General features: G+C 46.5%; 12 protein-coding genes across 12 annotated transcripts; 9 read left to right on the top strand and 3 right to left on the bottom strand.

Moving 5' to 3' along the window:
• Positions 1 to 1,530: 1,530 nt before the first annotated feature.
• On the top strand, positions 1,531 to 2,025 carry EDB91DRAFT_1243201 (uncharacterized protein; the record flags this gene model as incomplete). Its single annotated transcript, XM_041322262.1, has 1 exon — positions 1,531 to 2,025. The coding sequence occupies one exon, from the start codon at positions 1,531 to 1,533 to the stop codon at positions 2,023 to 2,025; it is 495 nt and encodes a 164-aa protein (XP_041182520.1).
• Positions 2,026 to 3,704: 1,679 nt separating this feature from the next.
• EDB91DRAFT_1077829 (uncharacterized protein) lies at positions 3,705 to 5,171 on the top strand (the record flags this gene model as incomplete). The annotated part of the gene is made up of 8 exons (XM_041314965.1): positions 3,705 to 3,707; positions 3,756 to 3,829; positions 4,077 to 4,080; positions 4,184 to 4,408; positions 4,443 to 4,496; positions 4,628 to 4,862; positions 4,920 to 5,030; positions 5,140 to 5,171. 8 exons carry the CDS (start codon positions 3,705 to 3,707, stop codon positions 5,169 to 5,171), a joined length of 738 nt encoding a protein of 245 aa, XP_041182519.1.
• Positions 5,172 to 5,197: 26 nt separating this feature from the next.
• Positions 5,198 to 5,947, top strand: EDB91DRAFT_1044702 (uncharacterized protein; the record flags this gene model as incomplete). The annotated part of the gene is made up of 2 exons (XM_041313143.1): positions 5,198 to 5,654; positions 5,709 to 5,947. Coding segments are annotated over 2 exons (696 nt in total), but the record flags the coding sequence as incomplete, so codon positions are not given.
• A 2,097-nt stretch (positions 5,948 to 8,044) lies between these two features.
• EDB91DRAFT_1044389 (uncharacterized protein) lies at positions 8,045 to 8,236 on the top strand (the record flags this gene model as incomplete). The annotated part of the gene is made up of 1 exon (XM_041313122.1): positions 8,045 to 8,236. A coding segment is annotated over one exon (192 nt), but the record flags the coding sequence as incomplete, so codon positions are not given.
• A 522-nt stretch (positions 8,237 to 8,758) lies between these two features.
• EDB91DRAFT_1031396 (uncharacterized protein) lies at positions 8,759 to 9,130 on the top strand (the record flags this gene model as incomplete). The annotated part of the gene is made up of 1 exon (XM_041312730.1): positions 8,759 to 9,130. A coding segment is annotated over one exon (372 nt), but the record flags the coding sequence as incomplete, so codon positions are not given.
• A 1,573-nt stretch (positions 9,131 to 10,703) lies between these two features.
• Positions 10,704 to 12,270, top strand: EDB91DRAFT_1292765 (uncharacterized protein; the record flags this gene model as incomplete). Its single annotated transcript, XM_041324869.1, has 6 exons — positions 10,704 to 10,991; positions 11,044 to 11,193; positions 11,249 to 11,341; positions 11,403 to 11,547; positions 11,597 to 11,826; positions 11,880 to 12,270. 6 exons carry the CDS (start codon positions 10,704 to 10,706, stop codon positions 12,072 to 12,074), a joined length of 1,101 nt encoding a protein of 366 aa, XP_041182515.1. The 3' UTR covers positions 12,075 to 12,270.
• Positions 12,271 to 13,499: 1,229 nt separating this feature from the next.
• On the bottom strand, positions 13,500 to 15,082 carry EDB91DRAFT_1292763 (TFIID-18kDa-domain-containing protein; the record flags this gene model as incomplete). The annotated part of the gene is made up of 6 exons (XM_041324868.1): positions 13,500 to 14,033; positions 14,090 to 14,335; positions 14,383 to 14,590; positions 14,649 to 14,735; positions 14,789 to 14,983; positions 15,035 to 15,082. 6 exons carry the CDS (start codon positions 15,080 to 15,082, stop codon positions 13,582 to 13,584), a joined length of 1,236 nt encoding a protein of 411 aa, XP_041182514.1. The 3' UTR covers positions 13,500 to 13,581.
• Positions 15,083 to 15,120: 38 nt separating this feature from the next.
• Positions 15,121 to 16,054, top strand: EDB91DRAFT_1077826 (Phosphoadenosine phosphosulfate reductase family-domain-containing protein; the record flags this gene model as incomplete). The annotated part of the gene is made up of 3 exons (XM_041314964.1): positions 15,121 to 15,519; positions 15,573 to 15,935; positions 15,986 to 16,054. 3 exons carry the CDS (start codon positions 15,121 to 15,123, stop codon positions 16,052 to 16,054), a joined length of 831 nt encoding a protein of 276 aa, XP_041182513.1.
• Positions 16,055 to 16,459: 405 nt separating this feature from the next.
• Positions 16,460 to 18,326, top strand: EDB91DRAFT_1102478 (ribonuclease III domain-containing protein). Its single transcript, XM_041317286.1, has 5 exons — positions 16,460 to 16,963; positions 17,063 to 17,153; positions 17,207 to 17,333; positions 17,386 to 17,399; positions 17,452 to 18,326. The coding sequence occupies exons 1-5, from the start codon at positions 16,707 to 16,709 to the stop codon at positions 17,893 to 17,895; spliced, it is 933 nt and encodes a 310-aa protein (XP_041182512.1). The 5' UTR covers positions 16,460 to 16,706; the 3' UTR covers positions 17,896 to 18,326.
• EDB91DRAFT_1102472 (uncharacterized protein) lies at positions 18,306 to 19,108 on the bottom strand. Its single transcript, XM_041317285.1, has 3 exons — positions 18,995 to 19,108; positions 18,836 to 18,944; positions 18,306 to 18,769 (listed from the first exon to the last, which is right to left on the bottom strand). The coding sequence occupies exons 2-3, from the start codon at positions 18,896 to 18,898 to the stop codon at positions 18,353 to 18,355; spliced, it is 480 nt and encodes a 159-aa protein (XP_041182511.1). The 5' UTR covers positions 18,899 to 18,944; positions 18,995 to 19,108; the 3' UTR covers positions 18,306 to 18,352.
• EDB91DRAFT_515403 (Aldehyde/histidinol dehydrogenase) lies at positions 19,106 to 21,597 on the top strand. Its single transcript, XM_041327543.1, has 15 exons — positions 19,106 to 19,352; positions 19,411 to 19,504; positions 19,563 to 19,678; positions 19,733 to 19,804; positions 19,854 to 19,889; positions 19,941 to 19,973; positions 20,023 to 20,029; positions 20,082 to 20,108; positions 20,158 to 20,221; positions 20,277 to 20,409; positions 20,466 to 20,641; positions 20,690 to 20,763; positions 20,815 to 20,965; positions 21,016 to 21,419; positions 21,471 to 21,597. Exons 1-15 carry the CDS (start codon positions 19,224 to 19,226, stop codon positions 21,536 to 21,538), a joined length of 1,584 nt encoding a protein of 527 aa, XP_041182510.1. The 5' UTR covers positions 19,106 to 19,223; the 3' UTR covers positions 21,539 to 21,597.
• EDB91DRAFT_515449 (uncharacterized protein) lies at positions 21,560 to 23,063 on the bottom strand. The gene is made up of 8 exons (XM_041327544.1): positions 22,934 to 23,063; positions 22,788 to 22,869; positions 22,553 to 22,731; positions 22,471 to 22,496; positions 22,216 to 22,417; positions 22,108 to 22,165; positions 21,937 to 22,051; positions 21,560 to 21,882 (listed from the first exon to the last, which is right to left on the bottom strand). Exons 1-8 carry the CDS (start codon positions 22,949 to 22,951, stop codon positions 21,657 to 21,659), a joined length of 906 nt encoding a protein of 301 aa, XP_041182509.1. The 5' UTR covers positions 22,952 to 23,063; the 3' UTR covers positions 21,560 to 21,656.
• Positions 23,064 to 23,113: the final 50 nt, after the last annotated feature.

Genomic DNA, 23,113 nt, shown 5'->3' with positions numbered 1-23,113 from the left:
TACAGGTTGAAGCTCCCGGTTAAATATCGCGTCCACCCGGTTTTTCATGTATCGTTACTCACCCCACATCAAACCTCTCAACTCGTTGATCGCCCACCTCTAACGCGCCCGCCGCCGGATATTGTTGATCAAGTCCCAGAATATGAAGCAGAGCAAATATTGCAAAGCCGCCTATACAGGCGCAAGTTGCAGTATTTAGTAAAATGGAAAGGATATGCAGTAGAAGAAGCAACATGGCAGTCAGAGGAAGATGTGAAGAACGCGCCACTCATTGTAGCCGACTTTTATGCAGAAAACCCAAATGCGGTTAAATCGGCACGCATCTCCGCTTCAATTCTGACGACCCCTGACTTCCTCGAATGGAGACAGAAAAATATACGACCATCTTACATTCGCGAGGACGCTCATCCTAGAAAGGGGGTAATGTCACGAATTCCTAATACGAACCATTTTTCGTTTCTCGGTTTTCCTTCGGCTACTTCCAGTACCCGAGCCGGTCACGTGACTCCGCGTCATAAGTCACCCGTTACTTCTCTGATTGGTTCCCCTACTCCACGGGCTAGAACAATCTCAATTCCCAAAGAAGAACCGGTCGGAACTTGGGTTTCTGTTTAGTTGCCGTCTTACTCATCTGCTTATATATCATGAGTCATCTTTAGTCATCCGCAGTAGTCGTACGACCTTTTTCTTATTGGCTGATTTCTTTCAGACTCCTATTCAATGTTATGTATAAAAGTAGGGTAGTTAGTGTAAGAGCTCCTTAGACTTAACCTCTTCGTTTCTACTGTTGTAGTAACCTAGACGTTCAACGCTCAATCCAATCCTGTTACTCATCATCATCCCTGACCGAGTCCTAGTGGTCGTGAGCTCTCCTTCAACATTACTGTTGGACGTGGGTCATAACACAAAGCCTTTTTTTCGATTCTCCGAGTTTCACTGAAGCCAACCTCACTGTCTGACGAAGATGACTATAAGGAACTCGTCAAGCGTCTGATGAAGATCAAGGAACCAATTGTAACAATATATGCTCAGGAACTCTCTGACCTCAAAAAGGTATGTGTTGGACTTGCGACAATTTTTTCACGATCTGACTTTGTGGCAGCGTAAAGACCGAGCATCTGACAAGGAGAATGGAAGTAGTGATGAGGATAGCAGTGATGAAGAGAAGAGAAGGAAGAGGAAAAAGAAGAAGACTCGGAAAACAAAGGCATGTTGATTGTTGTGAAAACTGTGAGAATGCTTCGTCATCCACCAAATTTTTCAGGCACCGAAGGCATCTGATATCAATGACGAGATGAAACCAGTGAATCGGAATATCACGAAGTTGACTGATCGTTGGGTATGTCACAAGAAGCCAGGTTGTTCCAGTGAACATTGCTTCGTGAATCCTGGAGATGGCGGCTCCCACATCCCGCTCTCGTTTCCGTTGCTTGATTGTTGGGCATCAGCGATGGTAATTTTCCCATTAGAACAATTGTTATTGCACTCAACTATTCCTAGGAAAAAGGCCCTGAGTACGCGACACTTGAAATGCCTCCGAATCATTCCCACTTCAATATGGTACCAGCCGAGTTGCTTGGTCGTCAATCGCTATTAGCAGCCCATCATCAACAACAACAAGCCAACGAGCAAGCGAAGAAACTGGCAGAAACACCTCTCGCCCCTGCATCCAGTGGGCCTGTTGTCAACGTCAATTTCCCTCCCGAGCTGTTCCAAGCTATTCGAGGCCTTTCTGCACCTATGGCACCTCAGTTTACATTGCCAAATCTTGCCCCTGCTGTACATTCTGCTCCGTCGTTGCTATCTCCTACACAACTTATTTCTCCGGGACCTCGAATGGCTCTCATTGACTTCTGCTCGACATATGAGATTTCCGATACACTCCAGAAAAAACTGCTCGAACACGGCTTCAATTCTTCGCACTCTTTTCGCCATGTAACCATTGATGACTTGCAGAAGGCTGGCCTGCTTTGTGGGGAACTCGCAGAACTGAAAGATGCCATCTCGCAATGGTGTGGGGAGTAACCGAATATGCATGTCTCATTATTGTTCAAAGTCGTAATGCTGTCCCTCGCTGTGTATCAATCATGCTGTAACACTATACTGTAAAACTCAGGCCTAGAAATAACCAGAATGACGAATGTAGCCATGAGCATCCTCCGCTGTTATGATATCGAGTGCCTCTCGTAAGTCATATAGAATACCATCATTATCAGCAGCAGCCAAAACAAGTCATTGTTGCGACAAATCCATGCTTTGAGCTTCGAGAATGCCTCCTCAATGGGGTTGAGATCCGGGGAGTAGGGAGGCAAGAAAATGATTCGGACACCTAGTACCAAGCTAAGGTTAGAATAGTATATATTCATGAAGCCTCACATCAGCATACCATATCTATCTGCGAGTTCCTGAACCTCTTCGCCATGATGAATTCAGGCATTGTCCATCACTAGGACACTGTTCCTTCCTGGGTAAGCTTCACAGTGAGGTAGCTATGACCAAAATTAGCATAATGAACAAAAACGTGACAGTCAAATTTACGACAGAGTGTTCAAGATAATGAAGATAGCCCGCTTGTCGTTGGGATCCTTCAACCACATGTCCAGCAATGACTCCATCAATCGTGAGGGCAGCAGTGATTGTGAAACGTTGACCGCGCACAAATGGACCTCTCATAGATGCCCGGCAACTCCTCTTTGCTCGACCATGTCTCCAAAACTGGGTTCGCTCATCCTTCGAAGTTTCATCAATGAATACAAGCTCGTGAGGCATGTATTGAGCCATTCGTCGTTTGAAATCTGCTCGAAGGGATTCATTTCGCTCACTCGCAATCTTTCGGAGCTTTTTCAGTGAGACTCCAGCACGTACGAGCTCCCAGTGGATGGTTGTGTAGTGCATAGCAACAAAACGATTACGTTTCATGAGAGCTGTAAGTTCGTTGAGGAACCAGTCCGGATGATGATGAACAAGCTCGAGAAGATACTGTAAGTCTTCGAAGTTGAGAGTCCGTGGACGACCAAGATATTCACTTCTGGGCTTGACAACATTGCCGGTCTCGTCGTGGAGCTTCTTGATGCGATAAAAGGTACGACGCGAGAATCCTACACAGTCCAAGATATCACTTAGCCGAAGTATGCCCTGCTCGTGAAGACAGATAGCTGCAAGCTTGAGATCGGCAGAGATTTTCCTGTTGCCCATGGATGCAAGCTCAAAGTTCGTAGCAGTGTTATGTAAATTTTCACTAAGTTCTTTTTCAACGCTCGTTGTTGTTATATGTTTTCAATTTGCACCAGTGCCATTATATTTGCACACAGCTGTAAAGACTATGGCGACATCTACTTATCTTCTGCAGACTGCTGGTTTTTTTGCTGATGTCTCGGCGATTGTGCGCGTTGACGGATTTCAATCGAAATCACAAGTTTCGTGCACTTTTCTCCATAATCATAATATTCCACGCTTGGTTGCTGTTGTTCGACAAGGCGTTGTGGTGGAATCTTCCTTAGGACCTGTTCGCGTGCCAACCGTCGATGGCTGGTATCTTTCGCGACAACCATTTCAAGCGGCTTATCTTCGTGGTTGCGACGTAATTCTTGGCTGTGATTGGTTGCAGTCCGTTCGCCCTGCTGTTTTTAACGGTCGACTTCTTTCTCCTTCTATCGATGCAGTAACGATTCTCGGTGTTGGTCACGAGTGGTTTTCTCATCCTAATGGTATGTTTGTCAAGTTCTGAAAACATTGTTCTAACTTTTCGTTTATAGGTTCTTCCAATGTGCGTGCATCACAAATTCAAGAAGATTCCTTTGCTACCCAAGTGGGTTCTTGCGCTACCCAAGTGGGTTCATGCTCTGATAACATTCAAATGAATACATGTTATATGCAAAGTTGTCAAGATCGAGGATCGTCATCGGCGTTTGACATTGAAGGTTATATATCTTGTCTGTTGCATTCAGGATCCGGATCTTGTACTTGTCCGTCGTTGAGTAATAATATTTCAGATTTACTCGACGCGCACGCTATTGTAAACCATGGTTTATCGTTTGAGAAAAGTGTTGATGTTCTTATGCTGCATGTATTCACAGGCTTGTGTGTGGGTAGCAACGGATCTCATTGCATCTTGTTAGCAAATGGTCGGACACATTCCACTTTGTTATTGAAAGCACTAGGTACTGTTGAATCTTGTCTACAGACTGTTCATCCTCTGTGGGAGAAAGTGCAAATGATCTGTCGAACGTTGAGCATCTCGACTTCTTGTAAAGATGCAGAACTCATTGAGGCACTGAAAGCTTATATTAAACATCAGCGAGAAGATCAATATTATCTAGTTGAACATTTTTTTGATGGGTATGAGCGACTATCGAGGAAGCAGTTAGGTACACTGGCTGTGGCACACGGTTTGTCTGTATCGAAAAATGTAAATGTGAATGCATTACATGAAATCATTGCAGAACATGTCAGAAGAGGACTATGCGCTTCTGATCGTGATTCAATATCACATGCCTGTGAGACAATGTGCACTACCTTCGATGTTGAACATCAAATGTCAGAAGACCGTGTTCGACAAATGCAGATATCTTTTTTGCACAGGGTTTGCAAATCGGCCAAGCGCTTACCTCTGCAACGTCTTTTGCAGACAAATGGAGTTTCATTTGAACAGAACACCAGCACCAGTCATCTGCGGCGAATTTTAAAGCAATATGTTAAGTCATTGAAAAAGGCGAAAAATGTTGCCAAAACTGTGAAAAACGTCGACGTTTGTGAAAAAATACATCGTGAATGGCCTACAATTCCATCTTCGACATTGAAGCAGCATGTTGTGGAGATGTTTAGATCAGAAACATCATCCGAGAAATTGCGGTCTGACACTTGTGCGTCGTGTGCTGAAAGTGTTTTGGTTTCTGAATTAAACATGGTTGAAACTACAGACCTTGATCTCTCCGTGTTACGTCGATCTGATGAGTTGCAAGGTGAACTTTCAGTAGAAGATGAATTTTGCTCTTCTACTGTGTTAAAAGGCCTCATGCTTGATCCGTCTGGTGTGCATGCAAGTGATAATGATGATCCAAATCCGCGATTATCTCTGTGTGCGTTGTGTTATCAAAGTCTGCGGAAGCATAAATGTCCTCCTTTGAGTCTTGCCAACAGAACTTACCTTGGGAAAGTTCCCGATGAGTTAAAAGATCTGACGGTGGTTGAGGAAGCCATGATTGCTAGGTGCCGGGCTAAATGCTGGATAGTGCAGTTAAAGGAAGAGAATCAAAACCTGCATGTTGAAACCAACCAACGAGGAATAAAAGGTCACATTATAATTTACCCTCAACAACCTGATGGTGTTGCCACTGTACTACCTCCAACAGTGGATGATATTGTGACACCTATTTGTGTGATATTTGTTGGCTCCACTCCTCCTTCTCATGCATGGCTTCAAGAAAAAGCAAAACCATTGATAGCTCGACGCGAAAAGGTTCGAGCCGCATTGGTCTGGTTAAAACAGCACAACTGTTCTTACAAGAACATCGTCATTGATCATGCACGATTGAACGCTATGGAAACTGAAACCATTATGCCATTTCATGTCAATCATGTTCTTCCTGATATCGGCAAAGACATTTTGACGTCAAGATACGATGCTCAAACAGATCACATCATGGTAGAAGATTGTGACAAGACTGACAGCCATCCACAGCCTGATCCTATTTTTGAGAGTGTAGTAGTAACAGATGTAGATGGACATGCTTCTCCAAATGAACTGCGTGCTGCTGCTGTACGTCATGTGAAAAATAAGAGCGGCGGGTACATACAAATCCCTCACGATCCTCAGCCGGTCAATGAGTTTTTTAATCCTGATTTGTTCCCTCTGATATATCCAACATTGTTTCCATATGGTGTTGGTGGCTTCGAAGATTGTTTATGCCGTGAACCTCTGTCAATGAAAAGGCACGTCAAACATTTGTTTAATCTTGCTGACCGTCGTTTCCAGGAGCATTATTCATTTCTGTTCACAGCATTCAGTGTTTTACAGCGACGAGAGATTCTTTTGCACACTTCATTGAAAGTCAAGCGTGATTGCTTTGGAGCAGTAGTGACGAACCTTACAGCTGTTTCACCTGAATTGATTCATCGTGTAACTGAACGTGTTGCAAGAGGTGACAGTATGACAACGCACAATGATGAAGAAAAAGCTGTGTTGCGTTTGTTGAGAGAAGTACAAGTCATCACTTCACACGTAAGAGGCTCCAGCAATGCCAGAATAAATATGAGAAATGAGATCCGAGGTTTAATGTGTGAAATGGGCCTACCAAGCTTCTATGTCACGATTAATCCTGCAGATGTATACAATCCTCTTGTAAAGTTCCTGGCTGGTGCGGAAATTGATGTTGACAATTTGCTACCAGAACAAGTACCGCGTTTTTGTGAACAAAGTATTCTTGTCGCCCGTAATCCTGCTGTGGCTGCAAAGTTCTTCAATCTGTATATGAAGGCTTTCATAAAGACTCTTCTAGGTTTCGATCCTGAACACACTAAAACTCACCATGAAGGCGTTCTCAGTATAGCGAAGGCTCATTATGGATGTGTTGAGGCTCAAGGCCGAGGAACACTACATTGTCACATGATGATTTGGCTAGAAAATGGATTAAATCCAAATCAGATTCGAGATTGTGTCCTATGCAAAAATGAAGAAGAATTCAAGAACCGTTTGTTGGCTTTCCTAGAAGACACCATCTCAACTTGTATACCTCCTGATAATTCAGAGGTTAATGTTCCTGCATCCACATTCCATCCATGTTCTGTTCGTGGAGTCCATTTTGAAGGACATTCAGATGAATATTTGCAAAAATTACGGCAGAAAGACCTTCATTTGTTGGCAAAAAAATGTCAAATCCACAAGCACTCCAATACCTGTTGGAAATACTGGAAAGGGCCCCCCAATCCAAAGGAATGCCGTTTCAACCTTGGAGAGGATCATATCGAGCCTATTAGTTTTGTTGATCCTGTAAACGGCGAGATCACGTTGAAGTGCCTGGATGGCCTGGTTAACCATTTCAATGCTACGATCTTAGAGGCTGTGAGATGCAATATGAACATTAAATTTATCGGTTCAGGTCCTACTGCAAAGGCAATACTATATTATATCACAGACTTCATAACAAAATCGCAATTGAAAACGCACGTTGCATTGGCTGCAATGGAACACGCTGCAAATAAATTAGAAGAATATGATCCTAATGATGATAATTACATGAGTCGAGCAAAGAAACTGCTGCAAAAGTGTGCTTATTCAATGATATCACATCAAGAATTATCTGCGCAACAAGTGTGCTCATACCTCATGGATTTCGAAGACCATTTTACCAGCCATGAATATCAAAATCTGTACTGGACCAATTTTGAAACATTGATCGACGGTTGTATTCCTAGCCCAGAATGTAAGTCACCCAGTGATACAACAGAAATGAAAGAAAACACTGTTGATGATCCAGATGATAAAAGTACGAGAGATGACTTGGAAAGATATGACGATACTGATGCTGAAATGACCGATGTGGCTCTTCAAAATATACAATCTAATGAGGACAAAATGTTTGTGGAACAACTGCATAATGATGAAGTTCGAGTTACCTCTAATGTTTCTGGCCAACTGGTTCCCAAAGGGACACAGGTGATGGATTACATCTATAGAGATAGGAAATGGTGATACCTTTCACTATGGGACTTTGTTGCACAAGTTGAAAAGGTGTGCAATATAAAGAAAAAGAAAGTCAATGAGAACAGTATTGATATGTCTGATAACTCAGAGGTGGAAGAAGAGGATATCACTAATACAAATACAGATGACCTCACAGAACTCACTACAATGAACGATAAAGAAAATGAAAATGCTGATGCACCGGAACTGATCCTGAATTGTACACGTCGCTCAAGACCTTCGGCAGACCTGCTCCCTGACCACTATGAAGCTCAAACCCATCACTTACGCATACGAACACCTGAAAAATGTCGCATTCCAGTGCCAATCGGACCAGCTTTACCACGCTGAGACAGACCTGCGATGTATCCGAAGTACTGTCGACTGATGCTCATTTTATTCAAACCATGGTGTGTTCCTATGGATTTAAAACGGGATGATGAACTCTGGACAGATGCCTTTACACAATTTCAGTGCGACTGCTCGCAACATGTCACAGACTTACTAGACAACATGCAAATCCTGCATGAATGCAAAGACAGCCGAGATGATCACTTTGCGAACCGTCAGCTTCGTCATAAGCTTGCTGGAATTTCCCAAGATATCATGAGCTCATCACATGAAAATGAAGATAATTTCCTAGCACAAGATACCGACGAGGACATCCTCACTCATTTAAACTCTATAGATTCTTGCCATTCTATCCATCAGGATGCACTCAATGATGATATCATATGTTGCTTGCAACACACACAGTCATGTAACCTGTTCAAAAATGCTTTTAAAGACATACAAGATGAAGATTTCACACTTGGGGAAGAATTATTGTCGAGTGATCTTCCTTTAAATCAAGAATCCACTTGGCGTGATTGCTATGACAAACGACGAGCAAATTGGAAGAAACAAACTCGATCGGAGAACACTGACCATCAGACCCAAGTGAATGTGTCAAATGAAATTAGACACGCAGCGTCCATTCAATCCATCGATTCAGCATTTTTACCACAAGTATCCAGCGCATCTATACAGTCAGCTTTTGAATTTGCAAATTCAGCAGATCAATACCGCGATGTAAACATTACTGATTTCACCACAGACTGGAATCTCAATGAAGAACAACGGAGAGCTTTCTGCTTGATCGCAGAGCATAGTTACCTATCCAACCCAGATCCACTTCGAATGTTTCTTGGAGGACCAGCTGGTACTGGTAAATCTAGAGTCATCAATGCCTTGAAAGCGTTTTTCATACAAAGGAACCAAGGCCAACGGTTTAGACTAGCATCCTTCATGGGTGTTGCCGCTCGTAATATTTCTGGAATGACCTCACATTCTGCACTATTACTCAACCAACGCAAGTCATCTACAGCAAACTCGAAAACTAAACGAGACCTCACTGCGATGTGGGAAGACGTCCATTATCTTTTCATCGATGAAGTCTCCATGATTAGCTGTGATTTCCTCGCAAACATCAACGATGCCTTGACTGATGCCAAAGGAAATACTTCGCCCTTTGGAGGCATAAACATCATTTTTGCTGGAGACTTTGCACAATTATCTCCGGTCAGCGGTAAACAATTGTATGCTCACATCAATATTAACGGATGTGGAACATCGCGTGGTCAGCGCAAGATCTTCAGACGTTTGCTATGGTTGTTGATCAAAACTGTGGTCTTATTAAAAAAAATTGTACGCCAAACGGGTCCAGAAAATGAACAGTTCATCAATTTACTAGCTCGCCTGCGAGAGGGTAGATGTACAGCAGAGGATTATCAGCTCTTAAACTGTCAAGTTTTGAATCCCGGTTCACCTGTTCTTGAATCTCTCCTATGGAAAGATGCACCGATTATTGTATGTGACAATCAAAGCAAAGATGAATTAAATATCCGCATGACAGTCGCGTTCACAGAAAAAAGTCGCCGTCCCATGCACTGGTACCATTGTACCGATAAGCACCTCGGGAAACCACTCAATGATGAAGCGCTAGTGCAAAAAATGCAGGCATTGAACTCTGGAAAGACAAACATGCGACTGGGAAAAATACCTCTTGTGTTAGGTATGCCTATCATTGTGGCGCAAAACTTTGACGTTGAGAGCGGCATTGTCAATGGCAGCACAGGCACACTAAAAAAAGTCAGATATACGACAGACGACAATGGATGTAGACATCTCAGATCATGCATAGCGGAAATCCCAAACACCTCAAATGAGCCCCTTCCAGGATTAACAGCACATCAATTCCCTATTCTTGAAGATACCACAAGCCTCCGATTCAGCCATCCTATGTCACGCAAGACTTGTCTTATCACCAGAACTCAAGTTCCCGTGCTGCCAGGTTTTGCCATGACCGCACATAAAGCTCAAGGTCAAACTTTATCGAAAGTCATTGTGGATCTAGGATCCAAATGGTGCAATGGCGCAGAAAAGCCATATGTAATGGTATCGCGAGCCACCTCACTAGAATCTTTGTTCATCCTAAGACCTTTCAACTACAGTACCATCTGCTCTCATCCCTCTCAAGATGTCCGACGGGAAATGCAACGACTTGAAATATTAAACCTCAAAACCATCTTAGAAGACCATCATTCCACTCAAGAACAGAAAGAACAAGCAGAAATGAACCTGCCTGTCCTTTCAAATCCCATAACGGCCGATATCTCTCCTCAAATCAATCCAACAGATATGCTATGACAAGTTCAAAAGTCTATCACATGTTTAGACAGTTCCGCTCGCTCAAGTGGGCCTCATCAAGATTCTAATGAGTTGTCCAGACGCCACAAGAAACGCAAGCACCATGCGAATTCTTCTGAGGCATCGACGACCAACAATCTCAACAACCTGGACAACTCAGCGAACACATCAGCCACTCCACGGAGGATCAAACGACGCAAATTCACCAAATAACCGCTGACTTCACTGGCTCTGACAAACATGACGCAAGATCTCCGTCATTCATGACGATCATTCTCGTTAACTATTTTAACCATTGCGAATTGGCCTCCTAATTTACTCATCACTCCCCACCATGTCTGACTGCGACGAATTTGACCACAAATGTTTTCTGCAACGCTCCAGAGATGGTCTTTACGACCGCATCGCAGACGCCATGGATGAACTCGGAAAAGATGCCTTTGCTGAGGCAGATTTCGGAGATGACTGGGTACAGGCCATTAAGGACGACAGGAGTGGCAGCAATTGGTCTTACGTTAACAAGAATGACGGTCGTCCATTCCTAACCAACATTGTCGGTGAAATCACCTCATCATCCTTCGGCACAAAGCACAGCGCAAAAGGAACGCACTTCAGTAAAAATGTATGTCTTCACTCATCGTACCGTCAATGTCTCTGATTCACACACCACCCAGAACAAACCGATGGAAGACGGAGATACGGTAAAATGGAAGTGGGGCCTAAAGAAACCTACCCAATGTGGAATCAAACTCGGAGACATCTTTGAAAATCAACTGACCTCAGTGGAAGACTGGCACATCGCAGAAAAGAAAAACATTCCAGCCGTCAGTCTGATTCTAATGTTCCTTCACATTCCTTTTTCACACTGACGCATTTTAGGGGGCTAAAATCAACGAATGCACCATCAAAGGTAAACCCGACCTCCAATATCCCGACATCATCATCATCACCACTGCACAACGCATCTACGATGTACGTCTTCAACAACATCTAATGATCTAAACTCACATTTCATAGAAACCTAAACCCACAGCAAACGATAATACACAAACGATCCCACGACGCACCAAGCGCAAAGCGCAAAGCAGCCGACGATAGCACTAGCACTGCTCAACCATCGACTTCAGCTTCCACCTCTACCATGCCAAACATAATGCAAAACCTACCGCCTACTACAGGTTCGTCTCGTCAAACTGACACGACAAGAAAATAACTGACGACAAAAAGTCTGCGAAGGAGCATTCTATGATCCTCAAATGCTACCTGATCACCGAGGAGACTACTTCAGACTCAAAGAATACAAACTTCAGCAACTCAATGTGTTTGACACGCCCGAAAACGACCACAAACTCATTCCAACGTACGAAACTTATGACAAGCTTCGACCTGGCACGTTGATTCTCGCGGTTTGCGAAGCACATGTGTTCAACATGATGCAAGGTGGAACGATGACCAGCGTACGCATCCCTTATCTATCACCATTCGCATCTACTAAATAGACCAATGTCAGACATTCCAACTCAGCGTGCGCGCTATCAGAATCCTTGCTCATTCAGATGTCGCTATCGAAAACCGTCCGATTCCCATCCTACATAACCCTTCTACTTCTCTATCACGAAACGATCCGACCGTGGCTGCATTCTCCGCGTTCAATATGGGGGCCAGTCCTTCAAAGAAGACTAAAACTAAGCAAAAAAAAGATTAGCGTTCCAGTCTCCTAATTCCGTATTCGAGTCTCCTTGATTCAACTCTCCTAGTTCCTTATTGAGTCTCTTTGTTCCACGTACAAGTTGCCTTGTGCCGTGTTCGAGTTTCCTCTACTTTGCTACATATTACTTTTGTATTATATGTACGATGCGCGTATCATTTGCTTTTAATCGAGACAAGTTGAATCTAACCTGCAACTCAAATTTACAACCGCTGCAATACGAACATTAAGAAAACCTACTCCAGGGTCTGTTCAGTTCCAGCCCGAATCATCATAACCACCTTCACTGGTCGTGCCAAGATGCCACACATTCCCTGCTTCAAGTGCTTCTTCCGCGCGCTCGACACCCTCTCAAATCATCTCAGCGAGATCATTCATATTCATCAACGCATCCGCTCGGATATGTCGATCGTACCCGCCACTTTCATTTACCGTCTTTAGGACCAGTTCACCCGCTGTTGGAGTGAACATAATTCAGGAACGACCGCGAGAGGGGATCTAAGGACAAGACATTTGGGTCTCCAATCACGATGAGCAGAGCCTGCGCTCCAGTCACAGCAACTGAGAGAAATATGAACATCAATCATGCAACAAGCGACAATCCACCAACCATTGAAGCGCCTCGGGTTCTATGCAGAACACATTCAACAGCACTCCTCAGAAGGCTGCAACACTTGGGTATTAATCTTACCGCACAAAGCATTATCAATTAAAAATAGCGCTACAAGAATAGTTACAATATAGCACGAAGGACAAACGCACCTTGAAAAGCAAGCAAACATTTGAACTCAACGCTCGTTTGAGCATTGCAATAAGCAAAATAGAGTAAGAAAGCCACGATGGGAGGGGTGTATCACTTCGGGGCGGACGCGACCAATCACAGCCGTTTTACCGAATTACTGGTGCCTTTTCATGATTTATATATCGCAAGATCGTTCGGCTCATATTACGTTCGGCTCGCATTGAGCAATCGTCCGATGTGAACAATTTTTGGTCAAGCATGCTCCATGCATTTCCACATGACGCGTATATCACGTGAAAAAACAAACGTAGCGGGCTCTGCCGCGCGCGGCCCTTCGCGTTATCACCTATCGCATACTATGCATTCAGCTTTTCAAATAAATGACTCCCCCTATGCGAGTTCGACGCACCAATTTCATATTTGGTCTAGCACTTCCGAAGACTCCGCCATCAAGCTCTGGGCCTTTGATTACCGCCAGCTCCTCGCTTCATTCGACGACGTTCGAAATCCCTATCGCATTAGTATTCTCTCACCCGACTCACTCCAACTGGCTGATACCACTCGGATGTCATTGTTGGCACTGACTCTGAGGATATAGCTGGAGATGGTTCACGTAGTATGGGCAGTCGAGGAGGTTATATTAGTACAACTCGCGCTTACATTTGAGGGTATTATACAATAGAGGTATTAGTAGTCCGCAGAGATACAAATACAAAGGGTACCCAAATCATCATCTCATAACCAAAACAGCACGAGCCAAGTCTAAATAAGACTGACTCTCGTGCGCACGAGCCCTCCACGCCAATTCCGCATCCCCGCACTGCGGTGGTGCGACCAGTCCCCCTGCATTCGCGCAAAGGCATCCTGGATGTGTTCAGGCCGCAGAGCTGTCCTCGCTTCTGGCGGGGGCAAAAACAGGGAGCTCGTAGGTAGCGGTGCCTCTTCCTCCTCTTCCTCCTCTCTCCTCGCACGTTTGTCTCGCTGTTCCCCTCGCCTGTGTGAGTGGTGCGACTTGCGCTTGCCGAGGATGGGCGAAGTGCCCGGGTAGTCGTCCCGTAAATATGATTCTTCAAGGGATTTTTTGACGTCGAGGCCTGCGAGCGTAAGGGAGCGCACCATTTCGAATGCGAGGAAGCCGACGATATCGACAGTGTCGTCGTTGGCTTTGAGGTCCAGGTGAGGGGGGAGGTTGAGGAAGTCGCGGAAGCGCTTGGCTAGTTGTTTGACACGTCAGTAAATTCTAGCCACCGAGCGCATGAAACGGCTGCACCTTTTCGATAAGTGAATGATGCCTGTCTACAATCTGAATAATGTTGGTACTCTTCCCTCGTCATTTGCCGCGTGGCATCATCAGCTTCCTTGAGGCGCTGTATACTTGCTTCATGCGCCTCAATATCATCTTCATCCTCTTCGTCGTCAGACTGGTGCCCAGATTGCCGGAGCACCTCACTGTAGATCGTTGAAATCTCCCAGGGAAGCTTAATAGTGATCTTTTGCGCTTTAGTCGTTAGTTTATCTGCGCGGATATTAGTAGACCAGTAAAAACATTAAGGGAATACAAACCATCAGCACCATCCTCGAGCGTCTCAACCTCAACACCACCACCTCCATCACCACCCGAGTCTTTGGCATGTTTGCGAACGTCCTTCCACGAAAGATATGTCCGAAGACGGTTGACCTTGCCGCGGTCGTGGCGAATGAGGAAGATGAGGTCCTCTGCGGTGATGTAGCGCACACCACGGCGATTTGCGTGGAGGCGAGCTTGCAGGATCTAAAGTAGCACATTCCATCACACATGGATATTATCGTTCAAGTACAAGGTGACTCACAAGTTCGATGAGCTGGCTGCGCACAATATCCTCGACGAGGTTTACTGTCTCTGGATTTGGGTCTTGGATCTCGCCAAAGACAAACATCTACAACTATTCCGTCGCACATGACCATGTCATTTACACGAGGAATGACATACCATCTGGGATATCTCCTGTGTGTACTTGTAGTCACGATTGGTGCCATCCGAGGGTTTCTTAGCCGCTACCGGTGCTGGAGCAGGCGGCGCGGCTGGTGCTGATGTTTGTGTGGGCGCCACGGTGGGCAGAATGACTTTAAGCTGCTGGTGGTAAGCGGTTGATAAGCTTTTCCCGGAGTTGTCCCGTGGGTCTTGCTAATCTTAAATCGGTGTTGCAATCACTACGCCATATCCCATCTCAAATACAATGGCTTGTTCATCCACAATTTCGTGTTTTCTTCTTTGTAAATACATACTGGTCCTCAGTGGAACTTTTCATTGTCTCAAACGCCATGGCCAACCAATTCAGCACCCCGCTTGAGCTACCACTCAGCGCAGAAGCGCTTACAGCTATCAACGCCCACCTCTCCCAGCTTTCTCCACAAGACATCCTCGCATGGGCACTCGCACACCTACCCGCTCTCTACCAGACTACCGCTTTCGGGCTCACTGGACTCGTCGCCCTCGACATGCTTTCCAAGTCAGGCCACCCGATCCCGAAACTTATTTTTCTGGATACGCTGTACCACTTTGCGGAAACATACGAGCTCGTACAGCAAGTGCGGGAACGCTATGCTGTCGATATACAGGTGTACAAGCCCGAAGATTGCAACACAGTTGCAGATTTTGAAAAGAAGCACGGCGAAGAGTTGTGGGTGAAAGACGAAGATACCTACGATTTTGCGGTCAAGGTCTGTTGCTTATCCTGAGCTTCCTGTAAGTAGCTGAACTTAATTTCCTGCAGGTTGAGCCTGCCCAGCGCGCCTATCAAGAGCTTGGCGTGCGTAGTGTCATCACGGGCCGGCGTAGGTCTCAGGGCGGTGATCGCGCTTCCCTTCAGCCACTTGAGGTTGATGAAACTGGGCTCCTCAAGCTAAACCCGCTCTTTTCGTGGTCTTTTGCGCAGGTTGATGCATACATCCGCGAGAACAATGTTCCGAGGAATGAGCTGCTCGACCAGGGTTATCGCAGTGTTGGTGACTGGCATAGCACGCAGCCCAGTCGTGAGGGCGATGGCGGCGAGCGTGCTGGGAGATGGGCAGATAAGGGAGAGAAGACTGAATGTGGTCTCCATAAGAACTTTTTTGAGATGAAATTGAGAGCAAAGGTATGCTATTGCTGGGTGACATGAATGTGATGCTGATCTTGTGTTATTAGCTCGAGGAGCAACGTACACTAGCGGAAGAAGCAAAGACTGCTTCAGAGGTAGCCGCCCCTCCTGCATAATTAATTTAATGGTGTAACGATGCTAAGTCTTGAATATGTATCTGTCCATTTCTCGGTATAATCGATGGTGCGTGGGCTTGAGAGTCTCTTCACCAGTTATCTTGTGACCAGGACGATGCGTTGGTGGTGCGTAGATCTATTTCTCAAAGCTCGGGGTATCTGACGAACCCAGGGTCCGATTGTCCGGGAATTACAGCCCACTGGCTTCTATCTGTCAACTATAAACTTAGTATACGCGTTCTTGACGTCTGATTTCCTGCAAGGTCGAGGGGGGATCCCACACATGTCAAATTGTGGTCTTCGCTGTCACAAACCTCATGTTTGTGCCCTGGGCTTTACGCCACGATAAGTCGTGCAGGCGCTCACCGACAGCGCCCAGTGATGGTTTCTTTCAGTTTGCCATAAGCACCAAGCTAAGAACAGTAGTATACCTGATCATATGATGCAGCAGCCAGCCTCGCTCTATTCATATCCCATAATACGGGTTCCGGCACGACAGGCCACGTACTGATGGATCTCGCTGATAAACGCCGCTATTCAGGGTACATTAGGTTCAAGTCGTTGTTCCCATCCTCATATAGGCAGAAGGCGCCGGCTCGGAGGTTAACAACGTCACTCTCTTCACTCTCTTCTCTCAACCTCCAACAGCACCATGTCTATCAAGTATGTGTGTTTCAGTAGCTACTGGCTGAATATTCTCTCTCGAGTTCCTAACGTTCGTATGTTACTGTCTGACAGTCCACCATGCATACTCCGTCCAACGTTCGATGAGGGCAATCCGATTCCCCCGCTACCTGATATCACGACAGAGAGTATTCTGACGCAAGTTTTCACGCATCGTTCGTATTTTGGACGCCCAAATCATGTCTTCGAGGACCACCATCTGGATCCAAGTCCAGATAATGAAAAGTGAGCAAAGTTCTTCATTTGACACTGGCCTGTGCTCCTGTCTATACCGAGCTTTTCTAAGGGTGTTCGTGCATGAATGAATGCTGATCCGTTCTGCAGGTACGAGCATCTTGGGGACACCGTGTTAGGTTTGGTCGTGACCAATCTCCTGCTGGAGATGTACCCCAACTTGCGCGTTGGACCGTCTACGGTACGCTTCATTTCTCAACGGGTGCTAAAGATGCATACCCATTACGTCCTCAGAAAATCAGAGCCTTGGTGGTAGGAAACTCAACGCTTGCTGACATCTCGCGCATGTACGAGCTTCCGTCAAGACTGCGCCTGCACGCTGCTCAGGCAATTACTTTGCGCGCTTCCGTCAATATCCAGGGTACGTCTCCGCTGCCCTTCATAAGGCAAATTACTAAGCGAAGTTTTTCCAGCTGACGTCTTCGAAGTATGTTACCTCTTGGTGCCTGAATGAATGAATGCTGACGCTCCGCTGGCAGTCCTACGTGGGCGGGCTCTATCTCGAACAGGATCTCGCGGGCGTGGAGCCATGGCTCAAAGCCTTGTTTGGGCCCTATGTCACTGAGGCTTACAAACGTGTGCGCGAACAACATCGTCTCCCGCCCCTTGAACCGGCTGCGCTTGTCGCACCTGACACAGTTCTAGCCTCACCCCCGCCCTCGCCTCCCCAGCACCGGTCCAGCGTCAACCCCACGACCATAGGCCACCTCGCGTTGTTCAATCAGCAGCTGCAGAAGGCTAATAGAGTGGTTGAGTGGATCTACGCCGACGGTACTGGCGAAGGAACCAAGACAACCCCAATCTGGATTGTGACATGTGAAGTAGACGGTGAGGTTTATGGTCACGGACAAGGTGGGACAAAGAAAGCGGCCCGGAACGAGGCCGCCAAGGAGGGTCTCAAGAAGATGGGCATCGAAGTCTAATAGCTGAGGCGGGTGAGTGCTTTTGCTGTTGGGCTGTTTGGTCAAGAGCTGGGTCTAATTTAATTGGTCCATACAACAGGCTTTCAGCACCATCTCTCCAGACTTGCGCTGGCTGGAGATCTATTCTCCTATTGGTCGCATCCTCGGCCTGCGCTAGTGTGTAGAGGTTGTGCGTGAGATGTTGCGTCAACATGAACGTCATTTGCTGTTTCACTGTTTTGATTTCTGAATTTCTTGAGTTTGGCTTCTTGTATTCGTCCAGTTTGAAAGGCGCTAGATTGAACGAGAGTGTTCATACATGTATGTGCTAAATGGTCTACTGTTAGATGCATATTATATCCTTGTACTATGCTGTGGAAATACTTCATCAATGTTGTCGTACTTCCGATTTTCTGAAAGCGAGTTACCTGGGGCATTATCTGGAAGGGAAATGAAAATCCAAGGACCTGCAAAACCTCTACACCGAATCGCGGAGTCTCCCAATATTGTCTACCGGAGGCGCACCCCAAATGAGTGTCTTCCGTGATGGGTCCAACAAGCGGGGGAAGTGCCTCTCGAGAATAGGCACTAGCACACCTCGATGTCTCGACGACATAGTAGCTGCCGTGACCAAGTCCACAGGTACACTGCCCGAAATCTGGGTCGCTACTACTTTTGCCTCGTCCACCATGGGAACCTTGACGTCCTCCACAACTGTGGTCCCCGCACGCATTAGCGCCCGCGCCTCCTCATCAACGTCCGAGAAATCGTCTTGTTTCACAGCGCTAATGGAATACGCCCATACGCCGACGCCGAAGCCTGCGAGGACGAGGCCAGTGAGGGCGTTTCGAAAGCGGAAGGGTGCGCGTGCGCGCTGGAGGCCGGGAGACATGGTCTGTGAGTATTACATGTCAAGAGAGCTTTATTTTCGGATGCGCTTGGTTATATGGATGCGACGTACATAACTGCGTGGTCGATAGGATGTAGCAACCGTCTTTTTTGATACATATTGCTCGTCTGCCATCGTGATCTGTCGGATGGGGTTCGAGTTCCAAAGTACGGTAATGTTACTGTTGAGCACAAATGAGCAAAAAAAACTTTCGATTCCAATGTTGCGGACCGGGACCAAGTGCTGTTCTAACCTTTGAGTTCTTCCGTGGTTGGCTGCTATGCTCGGCTCAAACGTATAGCCACGCCTCGAGCTCGTTGTCCCAGAAATTCTCACCGTTCGAGATATTTGAGGAATTCATGAGGTCACTCGATCACCTGACCGCAACTTGAACCAAATGTGAACGGGCCCGGGCTTCCCTTGCATCCACGAACGGCCTGCCACACAAGGAGGAATCAGGATGGTTCCGCAACCCCTGCCATTCTCTCAGGCACTAAGAGGGCTAGTGAAAGCTCCAATTGCAACCAGACAGTCCAGTCGCTCGAATCCCAGTTTGTGGTACAGAATGGCTAGCACGAACGCAAATATCGTAAGTAGCTCATGAATGGGCTTGGAAGTTTGAAGTTGTTGATTCTCCTTCGAATTAGTGGGGTCTGCAGGACCCATCTTTGATAAAGCAGCAAGCTTACATCGATGGAAAGTGGGTGAACGCACAGGAGGGCGGAACCATTCTTGTTACCAGTGTGTTATCTTCTTATAAGTAATATACGACCAGTTAACTCAGAGACTCGTTTTGCAGACCCTGCAACAAATGAGGAGCTTGGCACTGTTCCCGAGATGGGTGTTATGGAGGCGAAGTCAGCCATCGCGGCTGCCGGGAAAGCCTTTGCGTCATGGGGCAAAACTACGGCCAGGGTTCGTAACTTATCATCTATGCTGGCACATACTGACGGACACCCTGCACGACAGCACCGTCATGACATTCTGATAAAGTTCTATAGTCTAATGCAAGAACACAATGATGACTTGGCAAGGATTATTGTGCGTGTTTTACTCTATAAGTCGTTGTTCGCCTCAAGCTCTTTGACAGACACTAGAGAATGGCAAGACTTTGTCGGAAGCAAAGGTAACAGTGACTGGCCGTCCCCCAGTATCAAACTAACACTTTGAAAACAAGGGCGAGAATGCCTACAGTGCATCCTTCATGGAGGTAAGTCAATGTTGGTTTAATCGAGTTATGTGATTACATGGATTCGCAGTGGTATGGTATGTTTGTGCGCCAGACGGCTTGAACCTCCATTCTTATGTTTTATCTCAGCCGAGGAAGCTGTCCGAACTTACGGAGGTAGGTCTTCGCCATTTCAAAGAGCTCACGCACTGATCATGTTTACTAGAACACATACCTTCGCCTTTCACCAACATTCGAAACGTTGTGATTAAGCAACCTGTCGGTGTTGTGTGAGATATTTTCATGCGCACCTCCAATATTTCATCTCACAAGCAAGCACATTAGCTCAATTTTTACCCCGTGGAACTTCCCTTCTACCATGATCGCGCGAAAATTGGGTGCCGCACTCGCAGCAGGTTGTACAGCTGTTATAAAGCCTCCACCTGAAACACCGTTTTCAGCTCTTGCGCTAGCTGAGGTAGGAGTTTCACGCAAGCCTCGTGTCATTTTCTTACCGTCGTTGCTATTTCAAAGCTCTCTCGTCGTGCTGGTGTCCCAGACGGCGTCATCAACATTGTTACCACTCAGAAGAACATTATTGAAGTCGGCCGCGAGATGTGCGAAAGCAAAATAGTCAAGAAGGTGTCGTTCACTGGATCGACGCCTGTCGCCAAGAGCTTGTATGGCATGGCTGCCTCCACACTCAAGAAGTAAGCATCACCCAGATACCCTTTCATGTCTATAAATATGTTCTCCAGGATTTCCATTGAGGCTGGCGGGAACGCGCCTTTCATTGTCTTTGACGATGCTGACATCGATAAGGCTGTTGAAGGTTGGCGCAGGAAGGTTTTCCGAACCCTTTCCAAGCTAATCCATCTTTAAGGGGCTATCGCATGCAAGTTTCGTGCTTCAGGGCAGACCTGTGTCTGTGCGAACCGCATCTACGTCCAGTCTTCAGTCTACGCCGATTTTGCTTCTCGACTCGCTGAGAAAGTAGCCGCGTTTAAAGTTGGAAATGGCCTGGATGAAAACACGTCGGTATAATGCTCCGAATGATCTCCGCTGCTTACTCACCCATTTACAGGACGCACGGCCCTCTCATTCATGAGAGAGCAATCTCGAAGGTTACACGACATGTGGAAGATGCTGTTGCTCGTGGTGCTCAAGTGTTGGTTGGTGGTAAACGTGTCGATGGCACGGGAACTTTCTTCTCGCCTACAGTCCTTTCTGAAGTGCCCGCTGGAGCGCTTTTCAATGTCGAAGAAACATTTGGGCCGGTTGCAGCTCTGACGAAATTCGAGACAGAAGAGGAGGTAATCGCCCTCGCAAATGACTCGGACGTGGGCCTTGCTGGATACTTCTTCAGCCGAGATGTGGGGCGTGTATGGAGGGTTGCGGAGGCGCTCGAAGTTGGTATGGTCGGCACCAACACTGGGTTGATCAGTCATGCGACTATTCCTTTCGGTGGCGTGAAAGAGAGCGGCATTGGTGAGTTTTTCATTCTTCCTCTTCTGCCGATACTGAATGCTTGATGCGTAGGAAGGGAGGGAGGCCACGGTATCGAGGAATACTTAAATCAGAAGCTCATCGCATTTGGTGGCATCTGAAATGACAAACTTGTGTACACAACTATGTATCAACTTTTGTACATGACTGTATCATATCCGTTACCTGCTGGTCAATTCACGAGAAAAAGAACAAGGTGATATATACATAGTTACATATCTACAACCTCGCCGAATAACGACCCTCCTCGATGACAGGGTTGACGAGTGTGCCAATACCGTTACCCAACCATACTCTGCAGTCATCACCGTTCTTTAGTACAATGGCAGGCTTCCTGGCGAAACCAACACCCTTAGGTGTTCCGGTCAAGATGACCGACCCCGGCTCGAGGGTGGTTGCCTGCGAGAGGAAAGAGACCGTTTGCCGGACATTGAAGATTTGGTCGCTAACAACAATCATCAGCTGAGTATGTGCTCTCTAGTGCATGGAGAAGTATTACCTGCTGTTACCGTCCTGGAGAACCTTTCCATTGAGTACGCACGTCAGGGCGATGTCCTGGGGGTCGGGAATGGCGTTGTTTGAAACGAGAACAGGACCAAGGGGGGTAGTGTTGTCTGTCAAGTTCATCATATGAGGCCAAATCTTATATTGTCCGTGACAAATAACTTACCGAAACCTTTGGAGAATCCCCACTGGGAAGTTGTCAACTGATGCTTGCGGAATGATACCTGTTGTTATATGAGACCAGGCAACATGAAAGCCATAGCGTAGGGCTTACATCATTGGCGCCAGTGTACCCGAGGACGTAGTCAAGAGCGTCCGCCTCAGACACGTCCTTGGCCGTCTTTCCAATAACGATGGTGAGTTCCACCTCGTAGTCAGAGAGGTGCTCTTCGACAGGTTGCGCAACCTTGGGAATGAGGATTGGTGCGTTGGGGCCGATCATCGACGCCAGGGGCTTATAAAACAAGATGGGGGCGCTATGACCACAATGTTTGGATTTTTAATAACAGATTGAAAAACTTCAACTTACGCAGGCTTAGCCATGTTTGCCTCTGCCTGTTTGTGGTTTCCGTCAAGATTATACCACATGACTTAATAACAACAGGACTTACTGCGTGGTCGGAGTAGTTGAGACCCAGGCACCGAACGACCTTCATCTCTTCGCGAGAGAGAGGAGAAAGGAGCTTTTCAACTGTCAGGATGTTGCTTGTAACTTGGGCGGAAGGGTCAAGGGCGGACCCGGAAATCTCATAAGCTCTGATGGTCTGTTTGTTCCATGAAGCAAGGCCAACTGCGCGTAACGATGAATATGTAGCGAAAGAGGAACAGAATATGTTTGCAATTTACCATCAAGTCTAGGGTCAACCGGCTGTCCGATGTGGACTTGTGCAGTCTCTACGGCGACAAAGCGGATGAGACGCGTCCATTGCTGTAGTAGCAATGCCACTGTGTGAGCATACAAATGCAACTGAACAGATATCTGCTACACGCACTGTTCGGATGGGTGCCATGATAGTCAATGACGAAGATTGCGGGGTCTGGGAATGCGCACCTACTAAGCGTAGAACTCGTCACTTACTTGTACCCTCCCGGTGGGAGGCTTCACGCGGTCGTAGTAAATTGGGGTAAATGCGCTCCTCCGAATCTCCGCGTCACGCTCTAGTCACGTGGCA

The sequence above is a fragment of the Suillus paluster genome, assembly GCF_016628075.1.
Source record: "Suillus paluster strain FC165 chromosome Unknown EDB91scaffold_4, whole genome shotgun sequence".
NCBI lineage: Eukaryota > Fungi > Basidiomycota > Agaricomycetes > Boletales > Suillaceae > Suillus > Suillus paluster.
The sequence above is the reverse complement of the archived record's forward strand: the minus strand, read 5'-3'. Positions and strand labels throughout refer to the sequence as shown.

What these genes read in the sequence shown, in the direction of transcription:
- EDB91DRAFT_1102478 (XM_041317286.1), top strand. Translation starts at nt 16,707, where the DNA reads ATGTCTATCAAGTATGTGTGTTTCAGTAGCTACTGGCTGAATATTCTC. An exon ending in CCAAGTCCAGATAATGAAAA is followed by an intron (nt 16,964 to 17,062) that starts GTGAGCAAAGTT and finishes TCCGTTCTGCAG; the next exon opens with GTACGAGCATCTTGGGGACA. An exon ending in TGCGCGTTGGACCGTCTACG is followed by an intron (nt 17,154 to 17,206) that starts GTACGCTTCATT and finishes TTACGTCCTCAG; the next exon opens with AAAATCAGAGCCTTGGTGGT.
- EDB91DRAFT_1102472 (XM_041317285.1), bottom strand. Translation starts at nt 18,898, where the DNA reads ATGGCAGACGAGCAATATGTATCAAAAAAGACGGTTGCTACATCCTAT. An exon ending in CCTATCGACCACGCAGTTAT is followed by an intron (nt 18,770 to 18,835) that starts GTACGTCGCATC and finishes TAATACTCACAG; the next exon opens with ACCATGTCTCCCGGCCTCCA.
- EDB91DRAFT_515403 (XM_041327543.1), top strand. Translation starts at nt 19,224, where the DNA reads ATGGTTCCGCAACCCCTGCCATTCTCTCAGGCACTAAGAGGGCTAGTG. An exon ending in CTAGCACGAACGCAAATATC is followed by an intron (nt 19,353 to 19,410) that starts GTAAGTAGCTCA and finishes CCTTCGAATTAG; the next exon opens with TGGGGTCTGCAGGACCCATC. An exon ending in CATCGATAAGGCTGTTGAAG is followed by an intron (nt 20,764 to 20,814) that starts GTTGGCGCAGGA and finishes TCCATCTTTAAG; the next exon opens with GGGCTATCGCATGCAAGTTT.
- EDB91DRAFT_515449 (XM_041327544.1), bottom strand. An exon ending in TCAACTACTCCGACCACGCA is followed by an intron (nt 22,497 to 22,552) that starts GTAAGTCCTGTT and finishes AACCACAAACAG; the next exon opens with GCAGAGGCAAACATGGCTAA. An exon ending in GCAAACATGGCTAAGCCTGC is followed by an intron (nt 22,418 to 22,470) that starts GTAAGTTGAAGT and finishes TTGTGGTCATAG; the next exon opens with CGCCCCCATCTTGTTTTATA.